Genomic DNA, 16,513 nt, shown 5'->3' with positions numbered 1-16,513 from the left:
GTCTTAGGTTTTCTTGTGATTTTTAAATCTGTTTATCTGGATAATTTGATGTCATATTGGGTAAATGATGTTGGTGTGAATGTTACTGGTGAACATGACTTGTGAGTGTCATCATCATCAGGATTTTTAAGTTTACCTGTGTATACTGTCCCAGATGAAAATAATGTAACATTTTTATATTATAATGATATTTTGGTGCTGAGATATAACAGGTGAGTCCCGAGGCTTCAAGAGCAGAAAGATGCTGAAAATGTTAAAGTCTTGGGCAGAAGAAGAATAAGTATTGCTTGTAAGAATTAGTTCTATAGTCTTTGTCGGTGGCAGCTGCAAAATGAAGTGTCTGTGCCATCTTGTGGTGATCAGGAGAAATGATCACTTGGATGAAAATGGCATGTTTAAATTTATTGTTTGGTTTTCTGTGCCCATGTCATTTTCAGCCAGTGGAAGTTTTTGCCTTGTTAGGTTCCAGATTTTTTCTTGTAAATGTATTTAAATATTTAAACCAAGTATCACTGCTGTAGACATTGTGGCATAGACTGTAGTAAACAGTTTTGCTTTTTTTTTTTTTTTAAACAAAGTTTTTGATTTAAAACTTATATGATTTAAAAAAAGCAAATGGAATGTTAATTAAGGTTATAAAAATAATCATGTCTAACCTTTGCATCTTTCCACACAGTCAGTTAAAAAAAAATATCTCGTAAAACATGGTTGCTTTAGTTTATGGCTTGGAAAAAGCAATAAACTGGATATATTATTATTATTTTATTTTTTATTTTAATACGTCAGTACCTATTAGTTCTAACTCTATTTCTTTTTATTCTTGAGAGTTTGGATGCTTTGCTTATTTCTCAATTTCATGACCATTCAAAATTTAACTTTTTTCTAATGCTCTACTGGAGCAATAAATGAATAAAAAACAAGAACAAAACAGAAAATTGATCTTATTAAAAACTCCCTCTGGCTTAACTTGGATAATTACCATTGAAGTAATCAACCATTTATACATAACGAATTGTTGAATTTCATTAGATTTGTCCTCTATCTGTCATTGTCAAAATAATCTTTGATTTAATGTGCAATGATGTTTCATTGATTCTGAATTAATTTGGATTAAATATTTAGTATAGTTCATCACCTCATTATATTCCTTAGCTAGTTTCATTCCACAGAAACATATTTTATATATTATAAAATATTTTATTTTAAAATTATACAGACTTTTGACGCTTTCATCAGTGATAGCATTTATACTGCTGTAATATCAATGGATATTGGACCATGCACTTTTTTGCACTCAGCATTTGAGCATTAGGTCATTTTTTGCCACCTGACCGAATCATCTTACTCTGATCTTGGTGATGATGTCACTGTTGCTACAGCAACATGTTCTCATTCATATGTGTAAATGATACTTTAAAGTGAGATGCTAAACTGCCTTCTCATTCATGCAACTGTGTGAATCAGTGATTACTGTCCTTTAGCATGAGCATGTTAAACACAGTTTGAGATGCTGATTTTATTGACATCTGAGCCTTGAATTATTGACTTCAGATGAAGGGATTATTTTATTCAGCCTATTTCAGCCTAATTTATTTATTTAGCCTAATATCTTTGCAATGTAGGCTATGTTGTTTGTGTTTATTTTTGAAAATGCATCCATTTACAAGCTGCAAGATATATATTTTTTCAATAATATTGGAAATTGCTGAAATTGAATATATTTATCTGTATGAGGACCTCGAAAAAATAGTACATACATTTACAATATAAATATAATAGTTTGGGGTCAGTAAGGTAATAGTTTATGCTTTTACTCAACAAGAACGCATTAAATTGATCAAAAGTAAATACATTTATAATGTTACAAAAGATTTATATGTCAAATAAATGCACTTTTTTTATTCATTGAAGAAACCTGAAAAATAAGAAAGTTTTTAACATTGATAATAAGTCATGTTTCTTTAGCAGCAAATTGAAATATTAGAATGATTTAGGACATATTATTTTACACTTCAGACTGGGATAACGAGGCTGAAAACTCACCTTTGCCATCACAGGAATTAATTACATATATTGAAATTAGTGCTCTCAAATGATTAATCACGATTAATCGCATCCAAAATAAAGGTTTTTGTTCACATAACACGTATTTGTGTACTGTGTATATTTATATATATATATATATATATATATATATATATATATATATATATTTCCCTATCTGTCGGTCACTTCAAGTTATGTCGAACGACATATGGGGTCTCACTTGGGAGGCCAATCAAGGAGTTTAAGAGAAAACGCCAATGAAAAATGGCTAGTGGATTTAACATACCTGAGCCACTCCCCGTGCCAGCAGGTATAAATAGGGCGACAGGTGCATCCACTCATTAGATTTTTGCTTCGGAGCCGAGTGGTTGTATGAAAGCTGTTATACTCCACAAAGCTATTCATCTGCTGTGTCGGGAAGCTGTTCTGGTTGGCAGTACGGTGCAAACAGTGGTGTCCCTTTCAGCGATTCCCCTGGGCGCTTCAACTAAGATAGCAGATTTCCTAAAAGAGCAAATCACGGACGATTCGCGTCTTTTTTAAAGATGCCGTTCCGTCCATGTCCTTCTGGATGCGGTCGTTTCCTGTTCTCTGACAACGGCCACCTTTCTTCCCGGATATGCATGGGGAAGTGATGTAGTCGTGGATGGCCCCTTTTTACGGCCAGAAGCAGCTCATTTCGTTCCTCTGTCCTCACTTCCCTCGATGCGGGGCAGCTAGGGGTGCGTCGACATTCCCCAGCTGGAGAGTGTGATTGCGGTGCACTTGTGTCCGCAAAACCATTGAGGCCAATGGCATTGAGGTTGCTCCATATGAGGCCACTTCAGCACTCGTTGCACTCCCGAGTCCCGAGATGGGCATGGTGCCGCGGTACACATTGTGTCACCATCACACCGATGTGTCGCCGTCGATTCAGCCCCTGGTCGGACCTTGCATTTCTACGGGCCGGCGTGCCCTTAGAACAAGTGTCCCGGCATGTTGTTGTCACAACAGATGCCTGCAACATGGACTGGGGCGCGACATGCAACGGGCAGGCAGCTTCAGGGTCCTGGACAGGACCTCGACTGCTTTGGCACATCAACTGTCTGGAGTTGCTGGCAGTGCATCTAGCCTTACGCCGTTTTCGGCCGCTGTTGCTAGACAGGCACGTGTTGGTCCGCACGGACAACACTGCGGCTGTTTCGTACATCAACCAACAGGGCGGTCTACGATCACGTCGCATGTCTCAACTCGCCTGCCATCTCTTCCTCTGGAGTGAGACGCGGCTCAAGTCGCTGGGCGCTACCCACATCCCGGGGGAGCCCAAATCGTGCAGCCGACATGCTCTCACGACAGCTCACCTTTCCCGGGGAATGTCACCCTCCACCCTGAAAGTGTATGTGGCTGCCATTTCAGCCCATCACGATGCAGTTGACGGCCGGTCCCTGGGGAGACATGACCTGATCGTTAGGTTCCTGAGGGGTGCCAGAAGGTTACATCCTCCTAGGACACCCCTGATTCCCTCGTGGGACCTCGCTATTGTCCTGGCAGGACTTCATAGGGGTCCCTTTGAGCCGCTGGATTCAGTTGAGCTTAAGTTCCTGTCTCTCAAGACAGCGCTCCTTATCGCGCTCACTTCCATCAAGAGGGTCGGGGACCTCCAAGCATTTTCGGAAAGTGAAGAGTGCCTTGTGTTCGGGCCGGCCTACTCTCACGTTTTCCTGAGACCCCGGCCGGGATACGTGCCCAAGGTTCCAACCACTCCCTTCCGAGACCAGGTGGTGAACCTGCAAGCGCTGCCCCTGGAGGAGGCAGATCCAGCCTTGGCGTTGCTGTGTCCCGTAAGAGTGCTTCGCATATACGTGGACCGCACCCAGAGCTTCAGAATCTCTGGGCAGCTCCTGGTCTGCTTTGGAGGTCAGCAGAAGGGGAAGGCTGTCTCCAAGCAGAGGTTGGTACCCAAGGTGAGCCGTGCCCCCTGGGGGTGAGGGCCCACTCCACATGGAGTGTGGCCTCCACCTATGCGCTGGCGCACGGTGCCTCTCTGGCGGACATCTGTGGAGCTGCAGTCTGAGCGACACCTAACACCTTTGCCAGCTTTTACAACCTTCGTGTAGAGCCAGTTTCTTCCAATGTGTTGGGTAACAGGTAAATTGGCGGGAAGGGCTGGCTGGGTCACGCTTCCTGCGCCTTTCCCCCTAACACAGGGATGCGAGCTCCTTTCTTCTCCCAGTAGAGTTCCCCTGTTGGCGCACCCTGGTTGAGCATCCTCCAGCACCCTCGGCAGTCAGACTTGGTGGAGCAGTCTGTCGCCAGGCCCAGTACTGGTGTTAGCACGCCCGGAGCTCCGGTCAGCCCCTGTACTGGGCTAGGTGTCCATATGGCTTGATTCCCTACAGGTAATCCCATATGTGTATTTTTCCACGCTAAGGTTTCCCTCTTGGCAAACCCGTGTCTTCCCTTGACAGTCTCTTTTGTCAGCCGTTCCATCCCTACTCTAAGGTAGGACCTGCCTCAGAGACCCCATCCATATGTAATGTCCCCTGGGTCAGCCCTTATCAGTATCTCCACGTCACCTCCCTACGGGTAGGATGTGGTCTCCGTAGCGACCTTTTCCCCATTGTCTTGCCAAGCTGAAAGAACAAATAGGGAAGATTTGAAGCAATCTTTCACTGAAGGTTGAAATCCCTTCCATTAACTTTATGTGGGCGGGACAGCAGCGTGGCCTTCTCCAGCGGCGATGTACTCACCCTCTGGCCCCTTCGGTACCAAGGTCAGTGAATTTGCGCTGGGGCTTTGGGAAGGTTACGACCTTAAGCATAGCTTTTGTGGCACGCCGCGTCTTGCCGACAATTGCAGCGCCACAGGGTTGTGATGGTGTTCAGGTTGTGCCATTTTCCATAGGACCCCATATGTCGTTAGACATAACTCGTAGTGACCGACAGATAGGGAACGTCTCGGTTACGTACGTAACCCTCGTTCCCTGATGGAGGGAACGGAGACTTTATGTCCCCATGCCACAACCTTGAACCGCTCGCAGTTGCCGGGACACGTTCTCGGCTCCTCAGCGTAAAACCTAATGAGTGGATGCACCTGTCGCCCTATTTATACCCGTTGGCACGGGGAGTGGCTCAGGTATGTTTAATCCACTAGCCAATTTTCATTGGCGTTTTCTCTTAAACTCAGAGATGATTGGCCTCCCAAGTGAGACCCCATATGTCGTTCGACATAACGTCTCCGTTTCCTCCATCAGGGAACGAGGGTTACGTACGTAACCGAGATGAGATATATATATATATATATATATATATATATATATATATATATATATACATACATACATACAGCAATATTCCTTTTACATAGTAGCAGTTAAAATATTTCTTGTAAACCTTAACTTATAACATTAATGTAATTAAATTATATATAAAACCAGCTGTTTGTCGTGCCAGGAGATAATTTTTTTTAAAGAAAATATTTTATAGTTTGTTATAGGAAAACAATTTATGATCAAAAGTCCAGAGCCTCGTTCATAACATTATAAAAGACACCTTCCTATTAGAGACCTGCACGATCGCGGGACCCATCGCAGCAGAGTGCGGTGCGGGACAACACTTGATGTGCGGGTATAGAATCGTGTGTGCGGGCGGCTAGAGAATAATTAGGGTGTGCTTACTCTAGCCAATCTTAACCCCCAAAGCCTGGCTTGTTTGACTAGTGTGATCGCTCCGTTTAGAAGATCGCTCGGTTGGAAGAGGTGGGCCAGAGCGTGGTTCAGTTATATATAGATCAGTGAGTGTGAGCGCTAACCACGCTGGAGCGCAGATCTTCTGATACGTGCTGCATGAATATTTATGAGTGGCAAAAGCGAAAGATGTGTACAGCAGTATATTGTGAGAGGGCCATGTGTTACCCCGTCATACGACTCAACCACAAATAATAAACCACAAAGTTAACAAAACAATGCACTCTACTGTGCTGAGCAAGCGCTTCTCTGCTTTCTTCACGTGATTTCAGAAATGTCCTTTTTCCCATTTATGAAGCCGTGATTACGAGCTTGTTGCATCCTTTTCTCTGAAAAATAACAGCGGACAATGGTTTGTGAATGCTGATGCTTAGCCTAAATAATTAGATCGGGAGCATCCCATCCTATGACCCATGATTTGTTTGTATGTTTATTCAGAGCCAGTGAGCAACTGACTTTCATAATAATACAAAAATAATTTTCGGTGTTAATCAATTAATTTGTTAATAACACGTTAACTTGCCCAGGCCTAATATATTTATATTCATATAATTTCTTTATTTAACATAAAATCATAACATATTTTTCTTAAATATATACATGCATGTGTGTGCATTGATATATATACATAATAAATATACACAGTACACACACACACATATATTATGTAAACAAAAACGTTTATTTTGGATGCGATTAATTGTGATTAATTATTTGACAGCACTAACTGAAATGTATTAAAATAGAAAACAATTATTTTAAAATTATGATAATATTTCACAATATTTATGTTAGGGGTTGACAGATTTGTGATTTTCAAGGCCGATGCTGATTTGATTACAGATCAAGTAGACTGATAACCAATATTTTAACCGATATGTGTGGTTTAAAAATTTTAATTAATGTCAAAATTAAGAATAAGAATAAATGTCAAAAATTGTCTTATATATATATTTTTTTTATCAGCAAATCTGTTTTGCAAATGACAGATACCAATAACCATAACAATTCTTAATATCGGCACCAATAGTCATTCAACCCCTAATTCCTCTATTTACTCTATGTTTGATCAAATAAATGTAGCAAAGTAAGCATAGGAGACTTAAAAAAAAACATTTAAAATTTAACCAACTTTTCACTTTTGAACAGAACTGTATATTCAAATGTAATGATGTTTAGGTAAATAATAAGTCTACCTCTGCTGATTCTGCAGGTGACATGCCTTCAGGACTTCTTTGGCGAAGATGATATATTTATTGCCTGCGGCCCGGAGAAGTTCCGCTATCAGGATGACTTCCTGTTGGATGAGAGTGGTAAGATAATGGATAATGTTTCCATCCCTTTTTATTTCAAAGTTTGACTTTTAGTTTTTTCTTAGGACCAACAACAGCTGTGCCACAGACCTCAGTTACATGACTAAACCTCTGTAATTGTCCATTTAAATCAAATTATATTAGGTTGCAATAACTACTAAAAGTTAGTCCTTCACATTCTATTATAGTAATTAATCATTTGATTTATAGATTTAAATAAGCTGTTCTGACAAATAAACATCTTGTCTAATGTTGTATTATTTGAGAGTTGGGATTTTAATTTTGATAATGAGCTCTTCACCTTGTGTGTTTTTTAATTAATGCAGCATTTGTTTCCTGCTGTCAGTGGCAGTGTTGTCATTTGCATCTATTTTAAAGCTTTAGTGACATTATCAGCAAATGTTTTCCATTTTTTAAATCCTGCTTTTTTGTAAACAACATAACATATTAAGGTAAAATGTTTATTTAGCAGTACTATTATATAATGACATTTGTAACTAATATTATCACATTAGTTGGTTACTATCCAATTTTATTAAACTAAACTAATTGCTGTTGACATTTACTATGCAGAATCATGCAACAGACTATGAGCTATTTTAAAATCCTATTTATAGACATATTGACTCATGTGCATGTGGTCCGAGAACAAACCAGCCGGTCAGATCTCCTCTGATCAGACCTCCAGTATGTCAGACTGACATGTTTGGGTCAGACTGAGGTTGCGGTAGATTGATCGGTGGTGACATCAGGTCGCCCACACAGATGAGACGTTCTTCTGTGTGTTTTATGGAGACAGGAGGCTCATAGTGTAGAGTTGGATGGGGGAAAGATGTGCTGAGGCCTCTGAAGTAAAAGCAGACTGAATTCAGATTTGTTTGTCTTTTTGCTGCTTTCTCAGAATGCAGAGTGGTGAAGTCACAGTCCTATGGCCGTATTTCTTCAATGCAGGGCCGCTGCTCTCCCCGTAGTGGTGGACCTTCAAGAAGGAGCAAGTCCCCTGGTTCCAGTAGCTCAGGTTTGGGTCTTTACAGCAGACTGATGTTTAATTTAATCATGCTTATAAAAGCATTCCTGTAGCTGTAAACTGTGAGTTGGGTATAATATGCTGACACTGCTAAACTGGGTACTTGTTAGTTGATTCATTGTAGTCGCAAATTCAAAGTTGTACATTTTTAACCATGGTTGAGTGTGGAGTGTTGCAGTTTGTAGCCTTAATTACCTTCATATCTCTTTGATTCTCAGAAGATGTGTTTGAGGAGTAATGTCCCATGATTTAGCTGACACCCGTTACACATTCTCAATCTCTCCATCTCTAATGAGCTCCTCTGGCAATTAACAGATTCATTTAATGGGATGTTTCAGTGTTCAAGCCACTCTGATGCCTGTGTTTGGTGTTGATGTAGTGTAATTGTCTGCTTAGCTGGAACTTTTAGCAGAGTTCTGTTAATGTTAATGACAAAACTAACTTTTACATTAGTGGATGATGAGATGAATGGATTAAGATAATGTATAATTAGATTACTGAACCATTTTTATCTTACCCAGTACTGAATAGTTTCATTTGCTACCTTCAAGCAGACTCTAAAACCACTATCAGCCAAACCATTTTTAGAATAGTAAAAATATTCTATTCTATTCTATTCTATTCTATTCTATTCTATTCTATTCTATTCTATTCTTTTCTAGCTATTCTATTATATTACAATTTATTTTCAATTGTTCTATTCATTTATACTCTATTGTATTCTATTGTGTTCTATTATGTTCTCTTCTGTATTGTTATATTCTATTCTATTTTATTCTTATTATGATCCAGTCTATTGTTTTCCTCTAGTTTATTCTGTTCTATTCTATTTTGGTTCTATATTGTCTTATTCTATTCTTATGTTGTTCTTCTTTATTCTGTTCTCCTTTATTCTATTCTATTCTTTGTTGTATTCTTCTAGTTCATTCTGTCCTATTCTATTTTTTCTAATCTGTTTTCAAATATATTCTTTTCTCCTGCTATGTTCTCCTTCATTCTATTCTATTTTATTCTACTCTATTCTATTCTTTTTTGTGATGATCCAGTTATCTACAGCTATTCTATTCTATTCTATTCTATTCTAATGTTTTAATCTGTTGTTCTCCTCTATTTTGTTCTTCTTTATTCCACTCTCCTTTATTTTGCTCTGCTCCTATTATTATTATTATACCATATGTTACTCTATTCTGTTTTATTCTACTCCATTCCATTCTAATTATGATCCATTTTATGTTCTCTTCTTGTTTTCTTGTTAATTTCTCCTTATGTTCTCCTATTCTATTCTATTATATTCTATTCTATTCTATTCATGTTTTCCTCTTGCAGGAACATGGTGTTTAGCTGGTTTATCAGGCAATTGGCTAGATGAAATTGCACTCTTAACTATTTTAAAACCTAACTGGCCTGCATCTTAGACCACCTTAGACCGCTCTTTTTCAGCAGGGTTCAAAAACAGGGAACAAAAACTGCACAAAATGAACATCCAATTGATCTAGGTTTCATTATTTTTTCTGGAATAGATCATGAATCATCACTTCCTAATGTTGATGTTCCAGGCAAAAACCAGGCTTTCATCACTCAGTAAGCTTTAGAGAGACATGTCAAAAACAACAACAAAAACAGAACAATTATTGTGCTTCAGCTTGGGCCTGTTCTTCACATTTTGTATTTCAGCCAGATACAAAATGAGTCCTCAGAACCGTCTAGCTGTGTGTGTTGTTGGTACTGAGTATCAACCTCAAATGGTTTACACAGTGTGGAAACGACACAGGTGGGCATAATTTGGGTGATTGGGCCAAATTGTTTACGAGGGATATTGCTTATGTTGTTTTGGGCAAACAGACTTGTTGCTACTGGTATATGGCCCACCTCTAATCAGAAGACACATCAAAGACAAATTATTGCTTTTCGCTGCAAATTATAAGTTGGTTTGTTCTGTTAAATTGCATATTTACCAGTTGGCATTTGCTCAAATTACATAAACCGTTCCATTAATTACAGTTTTTCACTATATAGATTAAGGAAACTTACTGTTGAACTAATTAACAAGGTTTTGCTGTAGCAATTTTACATTCTTTTACGTGACCATTTCTATAATGTATAAACAAAAAAATCCCTCTGATCATCAACATCCATCTTGAGATCCAGTTTGAAAGTGAAGTTCTCACTGCTGTTCCTGTCACTATGAACTCTGTCTAATGTTTTCCCCAAGTTTATCATTTGGTAATAACACACATGAATGATGGCTGATCTGATAGTCCTTCAAAAACCTGTAGTCCATCCCCAAAATAACATGATGATGCACTCTCACTCAATTATGTCAGGCTGTGATAGTGTACACAGATGACCAGGAGAGCACGATATTCAGATCACAGTGACACACAAACACAGAGTAGCATTGACATCTGAGACAGAGATGGAATTATATATTACTTAATGTGTTTTGAGGAGCTCTGAAAGAAATCATATTAGTGGCCATAGTTCTGAATCATAGCATAATCAGATCTTCCAACTGCTTTATTTGTATTCACACAGTGTTTGAGATACTTCAGATATCCACTCAAAACACCACGTCATCCGTTTGGCTGCACTTACGCTGTTCAGAGTGTTTTGCCATGGGATTTTTTTTGGAGATCTTTATAGTCACCCACACAGACAGCGCTGCAACTACATTATGGCATGTTTATGAGCTAAGCTCCTCCCTCCGTGGCTGATTATGACGCAAGGTGTGCGTAGAAGAGCTGCCTATGTTCATCCAGCAGACATACATCCTCTCCTCCTCTCCCATTCTCATTCATACTCTTGCTGCCTAGCAGTCACTATGAGCGCAGGAGGAATCGCAGTTTGCTCTGGCAGCCTGCTGCACTCTTTAGCAGTTAGGACAAATGGGTTTGTGCAGCAGGTTCATAAAGGTGAGGAATTTTGAATTTGATTTAGTTTTTCTTGTTAGAGGTTGTGTAGAAGAATGAAATGAGTTAATTTTTTAGTTTAGCATTGTCTCTGAATGAAGGGTTCATATTAATGCTTTGCAGATTTTTCATGGCTGTGATGCTTGTTTTCATCATATTCCTAAGCATTATGTGCATGCTTCTAATATTAAAGGATCTATTTGTAGTGAAAGTGTTTTAGTGGTCAATGCTTGCTATAATAATGCTTCATATTTCACATATTTGTTTTATTATTATTTATATTGAGCTTCCTTGTGTAAGTTATTGAACATAGTCTGAGGTCGTACTTACCTGTATTAATACGGTTTATATACTGTCATATTGACAGTTTGTGTTTAATAATAGTATATTGTAATTAAATTATTAGTTTATTATTTTTTATGATTTATTAAGCAAATATTTTATCTTTTAGGTATATAATTTTCAGGGCAGAATATATATAAAATATTGTATATATATAATATATTACAAATATTATTATAATTTATTGTATTATCTTCATGACAATTAATTAATTGCAATGGAAGCAAGGAATTGTCATTAAAACCTTCATTTTCTTAAAGTATTTTCAGTGGGAAAAAGATATATAATATTATAATTATAATATTTTTTTTTTTTTGCATTATGTTAACTTTTTTTATTGTTTTCGTGACAATTAAGCAAATGGAACCAAGCAATGATCCTAAAAATAACTTTCATTTACTTCCTGCAAATTGATTTTGATGTGAAATATATGATTCTTGATCAAATGTATGAGATTTACTAGCCTGCCTTGATTCATATTCCAACATTAACTGAATATGAATTCTGTTTTTTGTATTTCAGCTAATGGAACAGCAGGTAGTCAGCTGTCGACCCCACGGTCAGGCAAATCTCCCAGTCCATCTCCCACCAGTCCAGCCAGTCTGAGGAGACGAAGGGTGAGACCAGTCACTCCATAGACCTTTCAAACTGTATTTGCTGTAATGCACAAAAACGCCTTTAAAGTGGAAGCAACTAATCTAAATTTGCAATGTCTTTCACTGCTTCAAGCAAAAGCATCAAACACTTTTATCTTTCTGATTGACCCCTAAATGTATTTCATGTGCTTTAATTTGCTTATATAGGTTTGAATCACACTGAATTGCAGTTAAACACACCCATTATAAATAATTCCACATTCACCCAAAATGTATCCTAGCTACAAGCTTCTTGACCTGGCTGTATGCCTGCTTCATTTCCACTCTCTCTATGATAAACCTAAATAATGTCAACATTACCCAGTTTTTTTGCTTTGTTAACTTATGGTATTAAAGAAGATGTATTTGCTTGTTCTTCAAACAAGTGAAATTACAGTTTTAACATTCTGTTAAATTTTTTCCTGGTCTGTTTAGCTGCATATTCTCAAAAAGCTAGTTGATTCTCACAACAGTGTCAAAATGGTGGGCTTATCCTGAATGAAATTTTTTTAATTACTGGAGCAATGGCAGCTAAAAATGCACTTTTGCCGTCACAGAAATACTGTACATTACATTTTTTTTGTGTGTGTATTCACATAGAAAAAAGTTATTTTTAATTGTAATAATGTCACATTAGTATTGTTTTGCTGTATTTGATCAAATATTACCAAATCTTACCAGCCCCAAACTTTCAAACAGTAGTGTCTATACGAGAATCTATCTATACACATGCCAAAGAGGACTTGAAATAGCTTTAAATATAATGAACTGCTGAAAAATAAAAATTCTATTACAGATCATTTTCTGAAATGTACTGTAGATGCCTGAAGACAAACATGCAACATTATTTCAACTGAACAGCCTTTTGAATTAATATTCGGTGCAGCTAATATAGTCTGACTGAAAATGTGTTCATGCTTGGTCGATGGTGTGTTAAAATAAATATGTCATGGTGTCAGTGGATTAAACATTGCTGATTTTCACCTCGCGTGCCCCGCTCCAGACATAAATATTCTTAGCACACCCAAGCTGTTTCCATAGAAACTGACCTTTATTTCCCTCAACAATACCTCTGCTCAGTTTAAAGGGATAGTCCATTCAAAAATTTAATTCTGTAATTTACTCTACCTCTTACCTGTATATCTTTCTCTCTTCTGTGAAACACAAAAGAAGACGTTTTGAAGGATATTAGATATGAAAAACGTCCATTTTCTTTTGACTTCCCTTGAAAATAAAATGAAAATCAATGGGAATCGAAACTCTTTGGTTCATTCATTCTTCAGAATATCTCATTTCATGGTCATCAGAAGAAAGAAATGTATGCAGGATTGGAACGACATTAGAGTGAGTCAATTATGACTGAATTTAAATTTTTGGATGAACTGTCCCTTTAAGATATGGGTCTATTTAATACAGAATATCAACATTTATGTGTGTTTGTGTTTTAATATATTTTTATTGCTAAAAAGACATGGACAATAACATGAATATATTGATAGAAAACACATTTTTTATAGATATTTTAACTACCCACCCCAACCCCCAAATGCAGAATTTGCAAAAAAAGAATTTATTATACAAAGGCTAAGACAGGCATATCCACACATTTTCAAATACAAAAGCGCAACATATACACATATCAATTAGTAGAGTGAGAGAGGTATTTATTGCCTGTGCCTTGGTCATTTTTCCAGAAACTGTATAAACAGATACCAAATATTATGGTCTTTTAGTTTGCCCTTTATACTGAATGTTAATCTTTCCAATACAGTATAATATGCCAGATCTTTCGACAGAATTTATGGTTTATATAATAACTTGTTTAACAGTATTTCAAAAGAAAATGACAAAATGAGTTAGTCTTCTCACTAACCCCCAAAAAAGTATAAAATGACCCTTCAATTCTGTGGACAGGGCTCTCAGCACAGTGGCTCCTCCCTCTCTCTGGCTTCCACCAAGGTGTGCAGCTCTATGGATGAGGGCGATGGGCCGGGCAGTGAAGGTGAGGAACCCTGGGAAACTCTGACAAAAGTTTATCATTATTGTTTTATCATCTTCATCTGAATGATACATTCCAAATCTTTTCTTCTAGCTGAGCTTATGGAGGATTGTCCTCAGGTTCCTGCTTCCATAGCCGAGAGGTACAAGGTGGGACGAATGATTGGCGATGGGAACTTTGCTGTGGTCCGAGAGTGTGTGGAGAGATCCACAGGCCGAGAGTACGCTCTGAAGATCATTAACAAGAGCAAATGCAGAGGGAAGGTAAGATGCTTTCTAAAAAAAATCCTTTTCAGTGACGTCGATGCACTTTTTTGATATCGCACAAATTAATGATGCAAGATCATCTGTGGCTCACAGGAACACATGATCCAGAATGAGGTGTCCATTCTTCGGAGGGTGAAACATCCTAATATTGTTCTGCTGATTGAAGAAATGGACACATATAGTGAACTCTACCTGGTCATGGAGCTTGTCAAGGTGAAAAATCTAACTTTCAGCTTAATACATTGTTTACATTTTATTTTATTTTGAAAATAAATTATTTTATTCAGCAAGGATGCATTAAAATGATCAAAAATGACAATAAAGACAATTGTGTTTGTGTAATGTTACAAAAGATTTCTATTTCGCATAAATTTCAAACTTTGAAAATTACATTTTCTATTCATCAAACACCTGAGAAAAAGATTTGTCATGGTTTCCACAAAAACATTACCTATTATTATTAATCAGAAATGTTTCTTCAGCAGGAAATAAGCAAATTAGAAAGATTTCTGAAGAATCATGTGACACTGAAGACTGGAGTAACGAATGCTGAAAATTCAGCTTTGCCATTACAGAATAAATTACATTTTAAAATATATTAAAATAGACATTTATTATTTTGAATTGTAATAGTATTTCATATTGTCTTTACTGTGTTTTTGATCAAGTAAATCCAGCCTTGGTGAGCATAAGATACTTCTTTTGAGAACATTAACAAATGTTACATACCTCATACTGTAGATAAACTGTAGAAACATAATAAGAAACTGACAAACTTTTAGTAATGTTTTTTGTATTGCATTAAACTTGACTGTTCAGATATTGTCCCTCAATATGCTGTGAAATTGTGTGTGCATGAACAGGGTGGCGACCTCTTTGATGCCATCACTTCCTCCAACAAATACACAGAGCGGGATGCCAGCGGGATGCTGTATAACCTCGCCAGCGCTATCAAATATCTGCACAGCCTTAAAATTGTTCACCGTGACATCAAACCTGAGAATCTTCTGGTGGGTATTGGAGTATTACATAGAGAATATTGTCACTATACAGTAAATCACAGTGTACCTTTCACAAAGGCAGCTTGGAATGACACTCACATCTGAGAGAGACAAAGGCAATATTATCCCTCCATCAGGGAATGAGGGTTACATATGTAACCGAGATGTTCCCTATCTGTCGGTCACTTCGAGTTATGTTGTTGGAAAAGGCTCACTGGGGGAAACGCATACTTGTGTAGAGCCTGAGGCCAGCTGTGTGCCAGTGCATCCGTGCCGAGGGGGGCCTCAGTCAGGGAGTAATACAGCTGGCAGTGGGAGGACTTGTGGGAAGCAAACAGGTCTACCTGGGCTTTCCCGAATCGACTCCAAATCAGCTGGAACGTCTGGGAGTGGAGTTGCCATTCTCTAGTGAACGTGAGCTGTCGTGAGAGCCTGTCGGCTGCTTTTTCAAATTCTGTATCGTTTTGTAAATACTGATATTAAAAAATAATATACAAAATAGGGGATTTCATGGTTTTCTCTATGCCATTAAAAATTTTGACAGTATCCTTAAATGCCAATGTGTCCATGTTTAGCATTTTATGACAGATGTTGCAATTTCAATGTGTAAATAATCTCATACTGTATATATATATATATATATATATATATAGCGAGAGGGAGAGAGAGAGAGAGATTTTAATTTAGTTTTAAATAATATTTTTAATTTTCATTATTATTTTATTTGCATTTAAAAACAAAGTTAAAGATCTATTTCCTGAACCTAAATAGCAAGTATTTGGATGCATATCGGTGTATATTTGTATGTGTTTTAAGGTCTATGAGCACCAGGATGGAAGCAAATCCCTGAAACTGGGAGATTTCGGATTGGCAACAGTTGTGGACGGACCACTTTACACTATATGTGGCACCCCAACCTATGTAGCTCCAGAGATCGTTGCAGAGACGGGGTAAATCATGTCTCCATTATCATGGCAATGTTATTGTAACAGAACGTGAAAAACAGGGCTTTTTAAAGATCTGAAGCTGTATTCACTTAACGATTTTAAGGCTGAAAGTTACATCTAATTTGTGAAATTTATGAGGACAATTCTTTGTGAATATGGCCTCTGGTCTGCAAAATAACCTAAAGAGTTTTTCTCTTCATGTTTAAGGTATGGATTGAAAGTTGATATCTGGGCAACCGGGGTCATAACATACATATTGCTTTGTGGCTTCCCTCCTTTCCGTGGGTAAGTACAACAAAAGCAT

At 37.7% G+C, this 16,513-nt stretch overlaps 1 protein-coding gene across 3 annotated transcripts in view; it reads left to right on the top strand.

Moving 5' to 3' along the window:
* LOC132107839 (serine/threonine-protein kinase DCLK1-like) overlaps positions 1-16,513 on the top strand; it is a 34,298-nt gene that overhangs the window by 13,264 nt on the left and 4,521 nt on the right. For 2 of the 3 annotated variants that reach the window (XM_059514127.1, XM_059514128.1), the window contains exons 4-12: positions 6,984-7,083; positions 7,985-8,101; positions 11,884-11,978; positions 13,911-13,998; positions 14,089-14,258; positions 14,355-14,474; positions 15,125-15,271; positions 16,079-16,212; positions 16,417-16,494. In XM_059514127.1, the coding sequence (XP_059370110.1) occupies positions 6,984-7,083; positions 7,985-8,101; positions 11,884-11,978; positions 13,911-13,998; positions 14,089-14,258; positions 14,355-14,474; positions 15,125-15,271; positions 16,079-16,212; positions 16,417-16,494 (1,049 nt within the window). Of the gene's footprint in view, positions 1-6,983; positions 7,084-7,984; positions 8,102-10,909; positions 11,023-11,883; positions 11,979-13,910; positions 13,999-14,088; positions 14,259-14,354; positions 14,475-15,124; positions 15,272-16,078; positions 16,213-16,416; positions 16,495-16,513 lie in introns of those variants that run through there. The other variant, XM_059514129.1, reaches the window with a different exon arrangement.

The sequence above is a fragment of the Carassius carassius genome, chromosome 28, assembly GCF_963082965.1.
Source record: "Carassius carassius chromosome 28, fCarCar2.1, whole genome shotgun sequence".
Classification (NCBI taxonomy): Eukaryota; Metazoa; Chordata; class Actinopteri; order Cypriniformes; family Cyprinidae; genus Carassius; species Carassius carassius.
The sequence above is the reverse complement of the archived record's forward strand: the minus strand, read 5'-3'. Positions and strand labels throughout refer to the sequence as shown.